This window comes from Oryzias latipes, chromosome 22 (assembly GCF_002234675.1).
Source record: "Oryzias latipes chromosome 22, ASM223467v1".
NCBI classification, from domain to species: domain Eukaryota; kingdom Metazoa; phylum Chordata; class Actinopteri; order Beloniformes; family Adrianichthyidae; genus Oryzias; species Oryzias latipes.
In genome coordinates this window covers 2,899,926-2,918,526 of record NC_019880.2, presented here as the reverse complement: position 1 = coordinate 2,918,526, position 18,601 = coordinate 2,899,926, and the positions used below count along the sequence as shown (strand labels likewise).

The 18,601-nt window shown below is 43.7% G+C and overlaps 2 protein-coding genes across 2 annotated transcripts; one reads left to right on the top strand and one right to left on the bottom strand.

Annotated features, from left to right (window-relative positions):
• Positions 1-5,417: 5,417 nt before the first annotated feature.
• LOC101169003 (protein YIPF5-like) lies at positions 5,418-8,122 on the bottom strand. The gene is made up of 6 exons (XM_004082421.4): positions 7,989-8,122; positions 7,759-7,892; positions 7,303-7,442; positions 7,032-7,177; positions 6,308-6,489; positions 5,418-5,868 (listed from the first exon to the last, which is right to left on the bottom strand). The coding sequence occupies exons 2-6, from the start codon at positions 7,884-7,886 to the stop codon at positions 5,706-5,708; spliced, it is 759 nt and encodes a 252-aa protein (XP_004082469.1). The 5' UTR covers positions 7,887-7,892; positions 7,989-8,122; the 3' UTR covers positions 5,418-5,705.
• Positions 8,123-15,084: 6,962 nt separating this feature from the next.
• On the top strand, positions 15,085-16,365 carry foxg1 (forkhead box G1). Its single transcript, NM_001163158.1, has 3 exons — positions 15,085-15,245; positions 15,387-16,122; positions 16,216-16,365. Exons 1-3 carry the CDS (start codon positions 15,085-15,087, stop codon positions 16,363-16,365), a joined length of 1,047 nt encoding a protein of 348 aa, NP_001156630.1.
• The last annotated feature ends 2,236 nt before the right edge of the window (positions 16,366-18,601 follow it).

Here is an 18,601-nt window from a genome sequence, read left to right as displayed (position 1 = left end):
ACTCTGATGAAAATTGAGTTTTTAACATGTTCTTGTGGTATTTTCTGCTCATGGGTAAAAAACAATTAAGCTTAAAATTACATTTGATTATTTCTTTATTGAAATCCTTGTTAATAAAGAGCAGACAAAAAGTGACATTTGATAAAAGCTTGTAGGTGTGACCCAGAAGCAACTGCGCCAAACCACAAGTTCTATGCTCCGCCCCCTTCTGATGAATCCAGTTGCAGACAAATAGATCCATGTACGTCTTGGAATCTGGATCAAAACTGTACGGCTGGATAGCTCCAATATTGCTCGCCGGTTGAGAGGGGGCTGTAAGCTAGTGGGAGAGCACTTAAACAATTGAATCGGTTTGTTCAAAAGGGACCCAAGTCCAAGAGGTTTGCTTTCCAGGAAATGATTTTAAGTACATAGCTTAAAGGGAGGCTACACCAAAAGATTCATACTTTAACCCAGATTTAGCACCAGTTCATAGCTTACAAATGCTCTAATAAGAAGCTCCTCACTTTTATCACTTCACAGGACTAGCAAACTAAAGTCTCTGGACTTAGGCTCTTCTTGAGTTATACAGGGGGGCTGTCATATTGGATAACTAGTGCTGCCATCTATGGGATGAAGCAAAACCCATGCAAGAGAGGCCCAAGTCCAGGAATTTAGCACTTCATGCATTTTAAATGTCAAGCATAGTCAATACATTACAATGGACTTGGGACTATTTTGCACATAATCAGATAGCTTTACCCTTGAAGACCATAGAACATAGAATATCTCTATTTTGAAAAAAATGTGGACTTGGGCCCCTTTTGAACTAACCGATTCAACTGGATGATAAGGGGACAAGCTTGACCTGTGCCAACCCTAATTTAGAGGTGAATTTCTAATGACCCCCTGCTGCTCTGCAGAAACTATGTCCTAAAATGACATGGCTTTTTTCTTTTTTTTGGCTAAAAACGGGATAATTATCATTAAAAGGCCACTGGGAATGCCTTGAAAATAAATAAAAGAAGATCGGAGTGGAACTTGAAAGATTTCTGAGAGATCAGTTTATTATTTTCACGAGAAAAATTAGAAACATCTGAAACATTCCAGAGACTCCTTTCTGCTTTAGCGTGCGAGTAGTTGTCATCCGATGAAGACCAGTGAGGTTTCATGCTCCAGTGAAGCTAGAGAGGATTCCTGGAGCTCCTCTTCCTCACCTCTCCTCTTCCCAATTTACCCCCTTCCTCATATAACCTCATAATAGGGTGATGGGGGGGGGGCTTGGCCTGCGATGAGCCTTGGGGGGGGGGGGGGGGGGGGGTTACTAGGCAGTGGCCCCCCCCTCCTATGGTTGCCGTATGGAGTGGGCCCCCCCTCTTTCGGTTTTATTTGCACCTTAGACATGTAGGGCCCTTGGTAGGGGGGGTGCTTGGACATCACCGCCAGCAAGCAGCAGATGTCCTCCTAGCACCCTACCCGCCAATTTTAACCGCACCTTAGACATTTAGGGCCCCTTGGTGGGGAGGGTGAGGGGACATCACTGTGAGTAATCAGGAGATGTCCCCTTAGTGCCCTACCCGCCAATTTTAACTGCACCCCCCTTAGTACACACACCCCTCCCCCCTCAATATATACATCCCTACATAAACACACACACATGCACACACACACCCTCTTAAACACACATACACGCACACACATTTTGCAAGGAAGGTGGGACCTGGGACCATCTGTCCCCTGCCTCTTCCCTGGTGGGGGGTACGGGCCCCTTGCAACGGCGGCCGTGTCCCCGTGGTGCCGGCTTCCTGGGCCCGGCGGTGCTCTCTCCGCGCGGTGGGGGGGTTCACATTACATCTGAGCCGGGGGTGTTGGTGTCCCTGGGGGGTGGGTTCTGGTCCTTGCTCCTGAGCGCTGGGCCCCGCCAAATTTCCAACTGTGGCCGAGCCTGGTCGGGCCATATTTACAACACCCCTTGTGGGCCCTCTTTTTTTTTTCCCCGGGGTTCCCCCATTCCTGGGCGGGGGCGGCGGGCCCCTGCCTTGCTCCTCCCTGGACCAACCATGGGCCGGGCGGATGGCTGCCTGGAGTGCGGGGCGGGTCTCCCTTGGGGGGTCCTGGCTCGTACCTGGGGTTGGGGCGGGGGGATGCCCAGAACTCCTGGGTGGTGGTGGGGTGCTCGTCTGGGGCTGTGGGTGTCCTTCTCCGGTGGGGACCTGCGTTGGGTTCTCCCGGCGCGGCGGGGGGGCTGTTCTCCTGGTTGGGCTGGGGCGGCCCTCTCTTTCCCTCCGTGCCTCCCTGCTCTCTGGCTCTGGGGGCCTTGTGGCGGTCCTGCCGGCCCTGGCCTGGGTGGCGGGCTTGGTCGCCCGGGCGGCGGTTGTTCCCTGCCGGTTTCCGTGTGGCTCTGGGGGGTTTCCGGCTGCCGCTGCTGCTGCGGTGGGGGTCTTGGGGTGGGGATGGCTGGGCGCTCTCCCTCCTTCTTTACACATTCCACCATCCATTTTAGAAGAACATGAGCACTCACCTGAGCACGGGTGTTGGCTCACCTTTGCACTGGCGGTTTGCGTGACTGAATGAGTGAAATGTTTCACACTAGTTGGTTTTAAGGCATAAGTATGCGTGTGAGCACTATATTTTTTGTGTACACGTCGACAGATGGACATTTTTGCAGCTAGCAGGTGTGTTAGACACTTGGGTGTGTGTGTGGACAGGCTCCGCCCTTTTTGTACTGCATTTGAGCCTTATCATGGTGATTAACAACCAGTAAACTTGTTGCTTTATGCTGCTTCATGGTCTTATCCCCCTTCCTCTCCTACTATCACCCTCCTTCCCCCCCCCTCTCTAACGTCCCTCTCTCTTCTTCCCCTCTTTCCTTTTCCGTCCGGTCCAACACCAAAGATCTTCAAACATGTTTGAAATTAATAAAGTTTGGCCTCAATTACAAAAGGGGTTTATTCAGACATACCTTTGGTTTGTCTGAAGATTAATAACCCCTGTTGTTAAAGTAAAATATGTCCAACACAAGAGGCCCTCAGCTCTCATCTGTCTGCCCAGCTGTTGGACAGGACAAGTTAAAAAAAAAAAAAAAAAGCTAGAGAGGAAGTTCAGTCATAGATTTTCTTACACAACAGCAGTTTAGAGTCCTCCTTTTATATATTGCTTTCCAGTCACAGCTCTCCCAGACACAATCAGGTTTAAAAGACTCTTTAAAGAGTGAAGGTGCCCTCTTCTTCTCCTAGTCCACCTACACTTTGGATCATTTTGGCTCTTCTGTCCTGCAATGTCCTTAAATAATTGATGAAAATGTGTTGGAAGTCTCATAACTGAGCTCAGGTCAAATGTTTTCAGGTGAAATCCAGGTCTCATGACTGAAACGTCCAGCTTTGACCCATCAGCCCTGCAGAGCTTCAGCCTTCAGGTCAGGGATGGAGTTCAGCTTTACGTCGTCAGTTTCAGAGAAAAAACACAGAGCAGGCGGAGATGGGGTCCTCTTTACCTCGCAGGTCAACCTCACCGAGCCGGAGGTGCACCTGAGGGACCGGATCCACCTGACCCTCCTGCTCACAACCCACCCATTGTTAATATCACAGCGAGCCGAGCGGACATCTCCCCCCCTGAGTCTCCTCATGCCGTGAAGGAAAGTTGTCTGCAGAGCATCACTGAGTCAGCAGCTGTCGGAGCCAGTTCGCTCCCTCATTCATCTTAGACTTTCACTCCTCTGACTTCTTCACAGTTGCTAACATGCTTCTTGTTGGCTCAATGGACAGCCATAGTTCTTCACAACAGGAAAACGTCAGACACAAACTGAAACCTGAGAGCCAAACATATTTTCCGGATTTCTAAAAAAGCTGAGTGCAGATGAGAGGAAGTGGATGTTCTGAACAGTTTTAGCACCCAGAACTGTGATGTTCTGCCTCCCTCTGCTGCCAGACTAAAGAACAAAAGGGTTTGTTTTTTTATGATGCATGGAGACAGAGAGGCTGAGGTTCACAGAACAAGAGAAGGGAGAGATAGAGATCCTGTCTGTAACCCTTGTGCTATCTTGGATGACCCCACCCTTAAGGCCCGTACACACCGGGACGAATATTCACCAGCGTTTTTCGCCACGTTTTTTGTGTTCACACCCAGGCGATTTTCGCTGACGATGAGCCGAGCGAACATGCAATTTCATTCCCTGACATTAGATGGCGCTTAATGTAAAAAAGGAAATACCCTATGTACACGAGGTGGCGCTGCGCAACTTTACGCTTCTTAAATTCGCTCTTCACGCAGAAGAAGAGAGCGAGTATTTACGCACTTGTCAGAATCAAACAAAGAAAACATGAATATTTCAAGCACCAGTAGCTCCAGCTCCAGTTCCAGCGATGAAGAAATTATTGTTCTGTTGAATGATAAAAGACGCCGGAAAAGACGTCGATTTTGGGTACATCCCATAGTTACGAGAAGAGAAGAACATGGGGAGTTTTATCGACTGGTACAAGAGCTGAAAATGTATCATGAGCGTTTTCGGGGATATTTTAGAATGTCCGTCAGTGAGTGCATCTTCCTCGTCTTATTTCTTCGCGGCAGTGTAGACGCTTCTTGGCATATATCTTCTTCGCCGTGACGTATGTGTGCTCAGCAAGACAGTTTTGTGTTTGAGCGCCCCCAAGTTGTGTTTTCCTGTAACTTCAGAAGCTCCAGACACGTGTGCAAAAGCGCCATTCTCATTGGTCGTATAGTTTTTGACGCGGCGCGTCAAACCAAAAAACGAACCCGAGGCATTTTTTTAAAAATGACGCTTTTACGCATGGCGTTTTTCGCGTCGGTGAGCACACTCACATTGGTGCCCTTTGTTTAGTCACGAGCCGTTAAACGTCGGCAAATATCGCCCGCGAAATTCGTCCCGGTGTGGACGGGCTTTTACATTGACGTGTTCTCCCTACCATGACAAAAGTGGAAAGATTTCATGTAATCCATGGACACCAGTGAAGATCACAAATCATTGAAGAAAAAAGGTTCTAGGTCTAGTGGGTCTAGATGACCCAACTCCCAATGGTAAAGTGCCTAGGATAGCACAAGGGTTAAAGACACACTGCTAAAAAAAATGTGTTCTGGGTGTTTTTTAACATGCTCATGTTACATTTTTGTCCTAATGGAGGACACATAAAAAGAAAATTAAGAATAAAATTGTATTTCTAAGAAAGGGTGAGTTTCTTATGAACTCCTGCCACAGTGCAGAAACTATGTCCAAGAAAACAACATGTTTTTTGATTTTGGCAAAAACTGCATACTCATCTTTTAAAAAAAACACTGGGAATGCTTTGAAAAAAGATCAAAAGATGATTGGAGTGGGACTTTAAAAAAAGAAACAGTAAACAAGTTGGTGCACTGCAGGCAGTCCATATACCCAGAAGAGCAGTTGTGGCTGAAGCTTAAATATAAAAAAGGGAGCTTATTCTTTTGCTTAAAGAAAAACATGTCATCAGCAAAACGGAGGACTTTTGTTTACTTTCTCTGCATTTTTTTGTTCATGTCTCATCGCATCACAAATAGGTTACGGACTTCGAAAAGAAGCATTTAGAGCAAAGGTCTGTAGAAAAAAATTCCCAAACATTCATAATACATGGTAACATTAAAAATAAAAATTGTATATTTTAAATACAGTATAAGTTCAGACCCATTTTTTGCAATACAACTTCTTTGAGGATCATCTGACAGGAATCGTTGAGGTTCGTCTGGGTTCTGGTTCAAAAGACGGTGAGCAGAGTGAAGAGTCCGTACAGCAGAGAGCACGGGTAAAACACCAACAGCTGCTGGTCCTGCATCTGCAGGGTGGAGATGAAGATCTTTGAGGCAGAGAAGCTGCACCAACAGACGGCCAGCACGGCCAGAACTATTCCAAGGATGCCTCTGTGAACCAAAAACCACAGAAATCCCATGAGGTCAACGAGATCACACATCAGAGAAACCTAGTGTTATTGGTTTTTTTTTACTACTAAATGAGACATTTCTGAAGTATTTTGCTGCCTTATGGACTGGTTTATAACTCCCACAAATGAGACTGAAGGTTCCTCCTCTTTTGACTGGACTGAGAACCTCCAGGAGCTGTGGTGAAGGTGGAGATAACGCCTTTCTTTTCTCAGATAACTAAGCTGAGACTCTCACAGTGAAGGACATTTTCTTATTTGATCAAGTTCATCGTGGGACATCAGAGAAACAAAGGTCAAAGGAACTGTTTGGTTTTTTCCTATAGTGACCTCACAAAGATTGCCCTCCAATGTAAGGAATCTAACTCGCACGCATGAATGCACATTTTATTACAGCAACTTCGACGGCTTGCTGGACTTACTGCAAAGAGTGGAAGACGGCGAACACAGAGAGACCGACGATGGGCAGGAGGCAGTAGCCCAGGACGCTGGCCACACAGCCGTGGGACACGGCCAGGGAGCTCATGAGGCTCAGGAGGACGAACATCCCAACGCAGCCGGTGGCACTGATGCCATAAACGAAGCCAAAGTGGACTTTTCCCGCCTGGACGGATCAGATTCAAACATTATCTTCGTTACATCGTGTTTTTGGTGTTTTACCTCATGATGAAGGACAAAAGTATTTTTTGTTTTTCATTCAAATCATTGTGAATCAGGAGCAGATGAAAACATGCTGTAGTAAATATGCCAGGCGGGACACAAGCTTCCCTGCACCTGGGATGGAGAAGGGGGCGGGGTTGCTCTGCACTAACGGTCCCGCCCACAACTAAGAGGTGAATTTCTAATAAACTCCAGCTGCAGAAATTATGTCCAAGAAAACGACACAAGTTTAGTGAATTTTGGCTAAAAATGGCGTATTCATAATTAAAAAACTGCTGAAAATGCTTTGAAAACAGATCCGAAGATGATTTTTAAACAAAGAAGTTATTCTTTTAAAGGTTTGGAAACATCTAGATTATTTAAAATAAAAAATAATAAGGAAAACTTTTGGAAAATGAATCGGTCAAGTCAATTTTGTGAATCTTGACAAAAGTTAATAAGTATGTGTGATTTTGTTTGAATTCCATCTGTGCTGTGGCCCCTAACCATCATTAGAGCGCAGCCCAGAGCGACGCAGAAGAGGATGGGCCCCGTCAGATCTGTCTCGTTCATGATGCTCCCGTCTGCAGGCATGAAGGGGTTCAACACCGTGAGCGTCTTCTGCCACATGTGATCAAAGTCCACTCCAAGCTCTGAAAAGAACAAACAGAGAGAGCAACTCCTGAAGGAAGAATCCAAACTTCAAAAAACCAACAAACGCCTAGTTAAACTTTGGAGGAAGGTTTATTTATCTGAGATATAGAAGAAGATTCTTCACCAACAAGCAGCGGAGGTTCTTCTTCTTCTTCAGAGGTTTTCATTCCGGAGCTGCTGGACGTCTGTGGAGAGTAGATCTGCCCGCTGTACTGCTGCTCCATGAAGGATCCCAGAACATCTGGATCAGGATCGTCGAATCCGCTGGAGGAACCAAACACATTTTACAAGAAACGTTGGGTTTCCGTGATCCATTTGTGCTGCAGATCCTTTTACAAGAGCGAACAGGTGAGGAAGAGCAGCTCCAGGAAGCCTCGCTTTTCATGTGTTTTGATAAAAATCAATAATTCAGACACAGAAGATGTTTGTGGTTGAACTGGTTGCAGCCTTCGGCATTACTTCCATGACAATTTCAAACTGAAGCTTTATTTTGAAATTATCCAAAAAAAAAAAAAATTCAAAGAAAACATTAATAGCAAGATAAACGAAAACATGAGTTTTTCTCAAACCCATATCTCACCTCTGCAGTGCAGACTCTTTGTGTTGATCGTACGCACTGGGGTTGTAGTACTTCACCGTGCTGCCCTGGTCGTCAATGTAATACCCTGTCTGGTAGAAGTCCTGCTCAAACTGCTGAAAGTCCTCCATGCTGATCTGAAGAGCATGAAGGACACAGAAAACAGCAGCCCTTCCCTCAGTCTTCATCAAATTCAACAGAAAGCCTTCCTCTTCCTCTCTTTCAGCACCTACCTCTGACAGAAGTCTTGCTCAGTGCCGTCAGGACGGGCGGTGAGGTCCATCACAGACCTCACTCTATTAATACCCGGCTATATTGGGATCCGACAGCTGAACCTCTCTGTTCAGACTAACACAGCTGACCTGCTGCTGCAGGTTTGGTTTTCTGCAGCCTCTAGAGGGCAACATCGCTCCACGCTTGAACAAACTGCAATTTTACATGATTTATTTTTGCTGTAAGGAGTTTGAAGCTTTATTCTTTTGATCTTATGAAGAAAATAATCAGAGATATTGGCTTAAGTTTGATCTAGATCCACGTAAATGAAAGAAATAAACAAACTTTAATAAACAAAAATTAGCTTATTAAAAAAAAATTTTGGCTGTTATTTGTCCGTTTTTCTCATTGTTTTCCTCATATGTACAATAATTGAATGTGTATTGAAAAGCCATATTTTAAAACAGTCATTAAAGTTTAATTAAATAGTCAAATTGCTGATAAAACCTCAAGTTATACTGACAAAAATGTGTTTTGGCAAAATTTTTCTCCAGCTTGTTTTTCTGCAGTTTTGCTCTTCTGCCATAGGGAGGTGCTGCAGCGCATATACAGTTTAAATCAGCAGCAATCTCTGCAGTCTTTTGTTTTTTAGCACAATTTTCGCCTATTTATTTAGATACACATTTTTAATCTTTTTCTTTAGTAAATGTTTCCATCCCATTTTTAATGTAATATTTTCAATCTATCTTCTCTGTTTCTCCGGGGGTGCAGTTCCGCCTGTGACCTCAGCGTGTCGCTGTTGCGCCGGCGGTCAGCCTCCACGCGCTCTGGGAGCTCCTGGGTCTGAACCTGCGGCATCCAGCCGACAGATTGTCCGATTTCTAACTTTATTTTCGGCGCTTGACATTGATTGAACCATTAACCCCGCGGCGCCAACAACGCTAATGATTTCTCTGCTTGTTTTTAGCAGCCAGACAGCAGGGATTTCTCCGCTTTGCCGCCGTTTGGCTTTTTTTTTCTGCATCTATTGATTCGATCACCTTTCACTTCATGTAATGTTGTCTGACTTTACATGCAAAGAAATGAATACATTTGTTCCTGCACCAAAGAAGACACGCATGTTTGTTTCTGTGCATTTTATCAAACAATAAAAATCATTGAAAGTTTATTTTAGTAGATTTTACATTGATTTGGGGAAATGCTCATGCATTTCTAATATAATAAAAAGTCTGTTTAAAAACCTATGTAGGACATTTTCTTTTTTACATTTTGATTTAAAATAAAATTTAGCATTTATACCACTCCCTCGAGAACTAAATAACAAGCTTTTGTCTATTTTAAAGAAGGTGTACAGACAGACTGGGAAACATTTATTTATTTAAAAAAAACATAAAAAATTGGGGGAGATGGGAACATTTTAATATCCAAAATCTGTTTTGTAAATGTTGAACTCTATGAGGTACTGATAAAGTTTGATTTTGAACAAAAAATGATGCTCCTCATTTTGAAAATCTTTTTGGATTTTTTTCATTTTTGACATTTTTAACATTTTGCCAGATTTGTGAAAAAGATTTTTATTTTTATTTTAGCTCACATTCTAAATCAAAACAAACAAGCAAACAAATAAACAAAAAAGTGTCTTTCGATTTCATCACTGGTTTAAATAAGAAAAAATATTCACATTTTTATGAAAAACAACACAAAAAGATCATTTATTTTTATTCAAGCTGCAGTTTCAAAGGAAAATAAAACTTATTTTATAAGAAAATAAATGATTAAACAACGTGACCAAAACATTTATTGAAAACAACAGTTTGATAAACGTGCTGTCAGTGTAGAGATGAGAAACAATTAAAGTTCTTTAGTCACGCTTGTAGGTTTGGCTAATTATAGTTTTTTTCTGTATGATTAAATATTTAGAAGAAACTTTTAATTATGTTAGTTGTTCTAAAAAATGCCTGAAATCTTTTTTAGACGCTGTCTGAGATGACAGCAGCTATATTGTCAGTCTAACAATCTAACATTTTGTCACAGCAAAATTAATCAAAAGGTTTTTTTTTATCGTGTTAACTTAAATGTAGGTTTGTTTTCCGCCAAATGACATTTTTAAAGCAGATATGATTTTTTTTCTGTTTTTTTCTCATCAACACAAAAACACTGTTGCCACCAAAGGTGAACAGTTTGACGTTTCTGAAGTTTGTTTCTGGAATCTGAACACATTAGAAAAAGTTGGAGATTTGATAGTATAGTGACTTTAGAGGATAAAATCTGCACCAACTATTTCTCTGATTAGTTAAATCCTGAGAAATGTCTGACTGGGAGATAAAAAGGTCTTCGTTCACAGCATCAGACCAGTTTCACTCACTGCCAACAAAGCAGAGCTGGATTCTGCCCTGGGATTTGCAGCAGGGCAGAATCCGACTCGTTCAAAGCGTTCCGGGTTTGAATCATAGCTGGATTTTGTCAGTGGAGAGCGTGCACGTTACTTCCTGTCAGGCTGCAGAAAAGGCTCGTTTAGGGTAAATCAGTGGCTTTAAGATGCCTTTGCATGACCTTCGCTGAACCTTTTGTAACTCTCCCCCTGACACTCACGCAAACACGTGATCCTGAGGATAATATGAGTGAATTCTCCAGGCTGTTGCTTCGGTTCTGCACGAGCTACAGGTAGACCTCTCGCTGCCCCCATCATTCTGTCAAACTCTTCAGAAACCAGCAGGCAGAAGAAAACAGCCACGGGTTCTTTCTGCGGCTGCCGCTGTTCCGTTTGCGTGTTCTCTGAAAGATGGGTGGTTCCTTCTTCTGAGAAACTGGTGGAGTTGCTCCAAGGAGAAGCACAGAGAGACCCAAACTGAATCTGCCCTGGGATCCGGTCCAGACCGCTGACCAGGTGAACATCTGTCCATCTGCAGTCCAACACCACAAACTAAGAAGGGACTTCCTGTTTTTGGACTGAAATACAAGCAATGCTGCATGTTTTCCCTTAAAAGATCCTCTCAGAACCTTCAAACGGATCCTCCGGTGCTTCCAGAGCCTGCAACTGCAACTCCTGACCTCCTCAACGAGCACAGCTAACTTCAGCTTTATCCCACCTGCAGCTTCTCCTGCTGTAAAATTCAATAGTCTTTATCATTTCCTCAAAGATCTCAACTGATACATTTAACTCAAGAGTTCAAATCAGTTTCATGCATTTTTGTTTTTATTCTAAGGGTTATTTTAAAAAAAAAAACATCTTTGTTTTAAATAAATCCGTTTGCAAAATTTGCTGCTGTTGGAAACTCTGGAAGCTGCAGAAATGTCTGATTTTATGTTTTACCAGCCTGAAATCCAAACCGTGACATCCCAGATACAGGTTTGTTACCTCCTCCTCCCGGCGCCTGTATCTCTGATCGGACTAAAGAGCAACCTGAACTTCCGGGTTGAACCCCATTTGAGGATAAAATCGGCTGGAAATCCAATAATCAAAATGATGCACCATCAGAGCAGAATTTCCCTTTTGTTTGCTGGTAAGTTTGTTTGTTGCAGACAATCAAACCAAAACCAACAATAAAAATGTAGCTTCTAATTACATTTTAGGAAAATCTGTTTAACAGTTCATGCAATTTCTTCAAAGATGGACTCAACAAGTCCATCAAAGAACAAGATGGAGGAAAGCTGCTTCTCGTTTTTCTGCTCTGGGTCCGACTTTTATTTAGGATTTTATCTGTTTTCTCAGAATTATTTTCTGTTGAAAGACGGCGGAAAAAGGACCAGTTTGGGATTTCAGCAGATCCGCACACAGAACATGCATGATGGGTAATCCCCCCCACACACACACCCCCCACACACACAATCCAATCAACCATTTTCTGCACCAGCTTTCTCTAGTTGGCGAGCAGCACAGGCGACAAACCCCCACCCATATGCACCAGAAAGAGTGGGAACAGACCAAAAAGGGCTCACAGCCTTTCAGATATTAAGCTACCTGCTTTCATCAACGCAGAATTTCTGAATCGTTTCCCAATTCACCCCCAGTCAAAAGATCTCCTGATCAGTGATTGGTTTGTGGAGTTCTAACCACCTTTCTGCTCAGAGATGCTTAAGATGTTCGGAGGAAAACAGCAGGTGGGGGAAAACACTTTAACACATCCACGACCAGAACCTCAAACCTGCAGATGGGTTTCGGATTCTTCGTTGGTTTCCCACAGGCTGACTGAGGAAATCAATAGTGCAGTGAAATATTTAAAAATATATCAATCTGAAACTTGATTCTAATGAAGGTCATAGGTCAAACTCCAGCAGCTCCAGTCACTCAGTGACACAGATGGAGATGTTTAAAAAAAAAGGCATTAAAGTGGTTTTCTTGTCGTAGTTTGATTGCTTACTCCAAACAAACAACAATCAAAACCCATTCCAGATTTGACTGAATTATCTTCTGTTTTTACTTTACTTTATTTTTAGGTGTTTGCTTCATAATTCTGCAGAAACTAATGTTTCTATGCTGGTTTTGTGTCTGCCGGTCTCCGCACACTCAAAAAAATGTTCTGCACAGATTGAAAATATTTGTGTTGCTTTGCAGCTATTCACACATTTGAGCTTTATTTTTTACATTAAATTCTTATGAGGTTAAATAAAATCTACTATTTCAAGGAGGGAAAAATCTAGAGGTGGCTTTGATCAAGATGTTTAAACCTTTATTTAAAATAAACATGTTCAGGAACACAAATCCAGGTGATGTTTTTAGCAGAAACTAAGTGGAGAAACCTTTTTAATAAATCCAAATCTTCATATTTGGCTCAAAAATTGCACATTTCGAAGTTATTTGTTTGTTCCCTCCTCCCCCTATCTACTCCTCTTCCTCCAAATCTTCGTCTGCATGCTGCTGAGTCGCAGCCCAACAGACGTAATCTGGAGTTTCCTTCCGCACAGCAGCCATATGGAGCCGCAGCGGCGCGCGGAGCTCAGCAGTCTCATCTTCAGATGCCGACAGCAAAACAGCAACAAGCATAAACAGCAACTAAGTTTGCTTCAGAGAGTCAGAGAGGCTCTTACAAACAAACACCGCGCTGTCAAAATAAAAGCATGACGCAGAGACAACAAATCCGTTTAACGCATTCTTTTTACGCACGCATTTTTACGCACCAAAAAGGAAGAAATGTGTAATAATGAAACTTTTACAGGACAGGTGCTTGTATTAAAGAACACACAATAGATTGATTTGAGTTTACTCGATTTTATAAATTGTTTATCTTTGTCTCTACAGAAAACTCAAATAATTTCGTGACGATTTAGTGGCAAAATTTGCAAAATATTGTCTCCAAGTACAATTTATATCACAAAGAAGCAACATGTTTATTTTTCAAAGAGATGCTTTTCTTTTCAAAACAAAAGCTTTACAAACGCACCCATTTTTTAAATCAAATTACGAGAATAAAAGAGACAATTTTGGTTTATTGAATCTGCTGCTGTAATCTGCAAAGATTTCCAATGTAAAAACATTAAATCTGGATTTATTCTTCCTTATACAGTAATGGTTTGGGTTAGATGAAATTATTAAAGCAGAAACGAGGTCCTATAAGACCAATATTTGATCAAAACTGTGTGTGAACTGTGTATTATCATCTCTGCTGCAGACAGCGCGTGGGCAGAGACACATAGGTGTTCCTATCCAGTGACAGGTTTGGTTAAAGCGTTTGCATGAAATCTCGGTGTTACCAGCTTCACAGAAAAAGAAAAAAAAACGATCATGAGATGCTATGAAGTTTTCCGGCTGAGACTTTATAGAATCACAACCACGGAACCGCAGTGGATTTGTTTGTGGGATCCAATAAATTCGTGACGGACGATCTGTCAGGAGTTTGTAGAGATTGGTTCACAACAGCAAAATAATTAAATAAATAAAAACCGTGAATCTTTGAAAAACATATAAAGGAAGTGATGCAAAATATTGTATTTTTGTGAATGTTCTGGGGAGCCTTTGGAAAGCTTGAGGGCGCCGTCAGATGAGCTCCATGTCTTCTGTTACCCGGAGCGTTGTTGCCTCCAGTTCTGTTAAATCGTCCTCGGAGAGGGGGGTGGGGGCGGTAAGTGACCGCAGAGACTCACATGAGGTTGTGTTTACGCCTCGTCTCTACATATTTCACGCTCACTTTACACGCGGACAAGCGCGGTCTTTGCGCGCTGCGCACTCTGGCTGCGCTCTGACGCACAAATCATCCACGCGCTTCGTGACCGTGTCCGTGGCCCGCGGACTCGCCCGTCTCAGTTTATTTTCCCTCCGAGCCCCACAGCTAAACAGTTTTGTATACACCAAGAAGGCAAATATTTGAGTCGGAAGAGTGTACAGTTTGGAGCGGCGGGGATCTGGGTTTACGCACGCACGGTGCGTGTTTTCAGTCACTTTTCTTTCCTGGGCTTGGGTGGGGGGACGTGTAGCCGTGGGGAGGGATGACTGGAGTGAACAGGGGTGAGTATTTTTCACGCTGCAAAAAGTTGGGGGAGCTGAGAAATCTATTAAAAAAACCTCAGGGTTTGGTGCAGAACATAAATGTAACAACAAAAGATGACACGAGTGTGGAAATTGAGGCACAACAGTAAATAAATCCCTCTGCATAAATCCGAAACACACAAAAAAATCTAAAATTATATTCTGAAGCCTAAATATTTGTCCAATTTTCTGATTTATTTTGATCGTTCTTGAGGTGGAAAACAGCTCCAGGCAGCCATTTTTTGTAGCGTGCCCAGCATTGGCGGATATGCGCGCTTCCCGCGCATCTCCATTGGCTGACAGCTCCGAGGACGCGTCAATGTTTAATCGTAATGTTTCCCTGGTTGGCTGAGGACTGGAAAGGTCCAACCAATGTTTTTCACTCGCTTTAGTGGCTGCGGCTCCCAAATTAATTGCAGCTATCTGTCTCCTATCGATGTGTGTGTACATGTGTGTTGTGTGTGTTTCCCCTTTTCCTCCCAAACCGAACATGAAATAGTTTGTTGGGCTATACTTTCTTTCTTCCTGTCTGTTCCCCCTTCCTCCCTTCCCGTCCTGGTTCGCCAGCAGAGGCAGGAAGGACCGAAGCCCAGCTGTGTTCGTCTCTGTCGGTCGGAGCCGTCGCCCCCCCTCACTGCTCGGTGATGTTGGACATGGGAGAGCGCAAAGAGGTGAAGATGATCTCCAAATCTTCGTTCAGTATAAACAGTTTGGTGCCAGAGGCCGTGCAAAGTGACAACCAGAACCAGCACCACCACCAGAACCATCACCGGTCCGGCTGCGCGGAGGACGCCGAGCAGAAGGCGCCGCTTCAGTGCGCGCAGCCGGAGGGGAAAGTCAGCCTGAAGAGTGAGGGATCGGGCCAGGACGGCTGCGCGGAGGAGAAAGACAAGCAGGAGGAGAAGAAGGACGGGAAAGACGGCGACGCGCCGGAGAAGGACGGCGAGAAGAAGAGCGGCAAGTACGAGAAGCCTCCGTTCAGTTACAACGCGCTCATCATGATGGCCATCCGGCAGAGCCCCGAGAAGCGGCTGACGCTGAACGGCATCTACGAGTTCATCATGAAGAACTTCCCGTACTACCGGGAGAACAAGCAGGGCTGGCAGAACTCCATCCGGCACAACCTGAGCCTCAACAAATGCTTCGTCAAGGTGCCGCGGCACTACGACGACCCGGGAAAGGGGAACTACTGGATGCTGGACCCCAGCAGCGACGACGTCTTCATCGGTGGGACCACGGGGAAGCTCCGCCGGCGCTCCACCACGTCCCGGGCCAAGCTCGCCTTCAAGCGCGGCGCGCGGCTGACCTCTGGGCTGACCTTTATGGACCGGGCCGGGTCCTTGTACTGGCCCATGTCCCCCTTTCTGTCTTTGCACCACACGCGGGCCGGCGGCGCCCTGGGCTACAACGGGACCTCCTCGGGTTACCCGGGTCACCCGATGTCCTACAGCACCATGCTGACCCAGAACATGAGCAGCAACCACTCCTCCTTCCCGTCCTCCAACGGGCTCAGCATGGACCGCCTCGTCGGCGGAGACCTCCCGTACGCCACGCACCACCTGACGGCGGCGGCCCTGGCGGCCTCGGCGGTGCCCTGCGGCCTTTCCGTACCTTGCTCCGGGACCACGTACTCTCTGAATCCGTGCTCGGTCAACCTGCTGGCCGGACAGACCAGCTACTTTTTCCCCCACGTCCCGCACCCGTCCATGACCCCGCAGAGCGGCGCGGGCGGCGGGGGCGGCTCCTTACAGGCCGCGCGGGCGTCTGCCTCCAACTCCCCGCAGGCGCCCTCCTCTTCCTCGCTGCAGTGTGACAGTCTGAGGCCGGCGCTGTCCGGCTCTCTGCCGGCATTCTCGTCGGGACTTTCCGGGGGTTTGTCTGATTATTTTACGCACCAGAACCAGGGCTCGACCCCCAACCCGCTCATACACTGACTCCCCCACACCCACCCCCGCTGAAGGAGCGCGAACCTGACCGGAACTCGAAGCTGAACATTTTACACTTGAACGTTTTACATGTACAAACAGACAAAATGATTATAACTACCTTCTATAGAAAAAAAAAGAGGAGAGACTTGCAGAAAAAAGAGCAGCACTGAGAAACTCATAGAAAGCAGCACTGACATTTCCAGGTATTTTTTTAATCTTATTATTATAATAATAATTATTATCATTTCTTCTTTTTCTCTTCTACTGCTCATCTCCTTCTGCAGTTTGAATTTCTGTGTACATAATGTCTGTTACTGTAAATGTCCGGGCATTGTCTCTGTATAGTGCTGTCAGTCAGTGAGGTGCAATGTGACCTGAGATGAGAAACCGAAAGAAAGACACGAGAGCTGTGCGCGCGCTTCTCTTTACTTGATTTTTTATCATATATATATATATATATATATATATATATATATATATATATATATATATATATATATATATATATATATATATATATATATATATATATATATATATATATATATATATATATATATATATGATAGTATTAACTATTTGTTGCTAAGGCGCATCTTTTTATTTGCATCATGCGTTATTTCCACGCAGTTTCTCAAATTTGAAGCCTCTTTCAATTTACTTTATTGTTTTTGTGGAGTTTTTGTTTTTATTATTATTTAAGAAGGTAGCACAGCGACTCAGAGTCCTGCAGTTCATCTCCTGAAGGGTTTGTCAGGTTTTCATTTTTTATTTTTCTGGTTTAAAAACAAACTGTTTCTGCGCTTTCTCCAGACCAAAGACGCGGTTTCACTTTGGAGTCAGTATTCTGCTGTGTAATGATCGGCCTGTTGAGGTTAGAATTGAAGGAAGGAATAAAAAAAATGTGGAGCAAATGAGCGCGTGAGTGGATGAAGGAGTGGCTTCTGTCGCTGCAGAAAATGTCCATTTAAACGAGATGCTCCTTTTCTCTTTTAGAAAAAAATTGAAACGCATTATTTTATAATCAATATTATTACTTATAGCGAAAATGACTTTATTTTGTGCGCATTCTCGTTATGTGGGTGGATATTTTCCGCAGCGAGAGGGCCAGCTTGTTAAAAAAAGGCAAAAATGTGGATTTTCACGCTCCTGTTTCTTCTTTTTGTATAATTAGTAAAAAAAGAAAAAGGAAAACTTTGTACTGATTTTTTTTCTTTTAGGAAAGGAGGGACAATGTAAAAACCCACTTTGTTTGACAAAAGAAAATATGCCTCATTATCTAACAGGCTTACTTGGAATGATTGTCTTAATTGTCGTCTCTAAAACAAATTTTCATGGTTGTGATACTATTGTGGTCTTATCCCGTGTTTGTCGCTCACAAAACTAGGAAAAAAACGATAGAAAAAATGTTTTAATGATAAAAAATGCGAATAAAATAATAGGATACATTCATAAGTGACGTTAGTCCATTTGTCTTTTCTTTCTGAGCTCCTTGTTCCACACGAACAGATGATCAAATGTTGTTTTTCTAAAATTATTTTGCAAAAAAAAAACCGAAAGATTTCCTTTGGTAAGTTGTCAAACTGTCCTTTGGATGCGCGCGCCCTTGCGCAGCGGGTCTGATCCTTGATCCTTGGATTCTAGACTTAAACCTCTTTGAGGTGGAATCTGTCTGGTTCTGGAGCGCAGCCGCTCCTGCTGTGTCTCTCCTGCTTCTACGGTGAAGTGGATTCGGTTCCGTTCGGTTCTGCTGCTAAATTCGTCTTTCATATTTTGTCTGCAGATGATGAAGATTATTCCCATAAAATCATAGAAAAACTGCAGAACATAAAGCGGGAAATTATTTTATTTTTTTTTTTTTTAGAGCAAAAGAAAACCAGCATCGCGACCTCTTTTATTTTGCTTTTTCGTAATTTCACGAATGTTGTCATTTCTGCAGTTTGGAATTTGATCCGCTGTGGTTCTGGAGGGTTCGTTAGAGGTTGATCATCATTTCATGTTTGAGAAAAGTGTGAAATAGTTGCTGTCTGCGCTGGCTTCTTTGGAGATGTTCATTTGTCTGTTAATGAGACAAAATTTAAATATTCAAGACAAGGAAGTAAAAAACAAATATTTAATTTCGTATATAACTTCGTATAAGTAAATAGATACTTTGCAGGAACCTTTTCAGTTAAACATTTTATTTCTGGTGATGAACCAAAATAAAAATAAAAAACGGAATCATTGTTGACTTTAAGATTTA

Coding starts and splice junctions, on each gene's coding strand:
- LOC101169003 (XM_004082421.4), bottom strand. CDS start 7,886: ATGGAGGACTTTCAGCAGTTTGAGCAGGACTTCTACCAGACAGGGTAT. Junction 7,178..7,302: donor AGAACCTCCGCTGCTTGTTG/GTGAAGAATCTT, acceptor TGTTCTTTTCAG/AGCTTGGAGTGGACTTTGAT. Junction 6,490..7,031: donor TGGGCTGCGCTCTAATGATG/GTTAGGGGCCAC, acceptor TGATCCGTCCAG/GCGGGAAAAGTCCACTTTGG.
- foxg1 (NM_001163158.1), top strand. CDS start 15,085: ATGGGAGAGCGCAAAGAGGTGAAGATGATCTCCAAATCTTCGTTCAGT. Junction 15,246..15,386: donor GAGCAGAAGGCGCCGCTTCA/GTGCGCGCAGCC, acceptor CGAGAAGAAGAG/CGGCAAGTACGAGAAGCCTC. Junction 16,123..16,215: donor CCAGCTACTTTTTCCCCCAC/GTCCCGCACCCG, acceptor AACTCCCCGCAG/GCGCCCTCCTCTTCCTCGCT.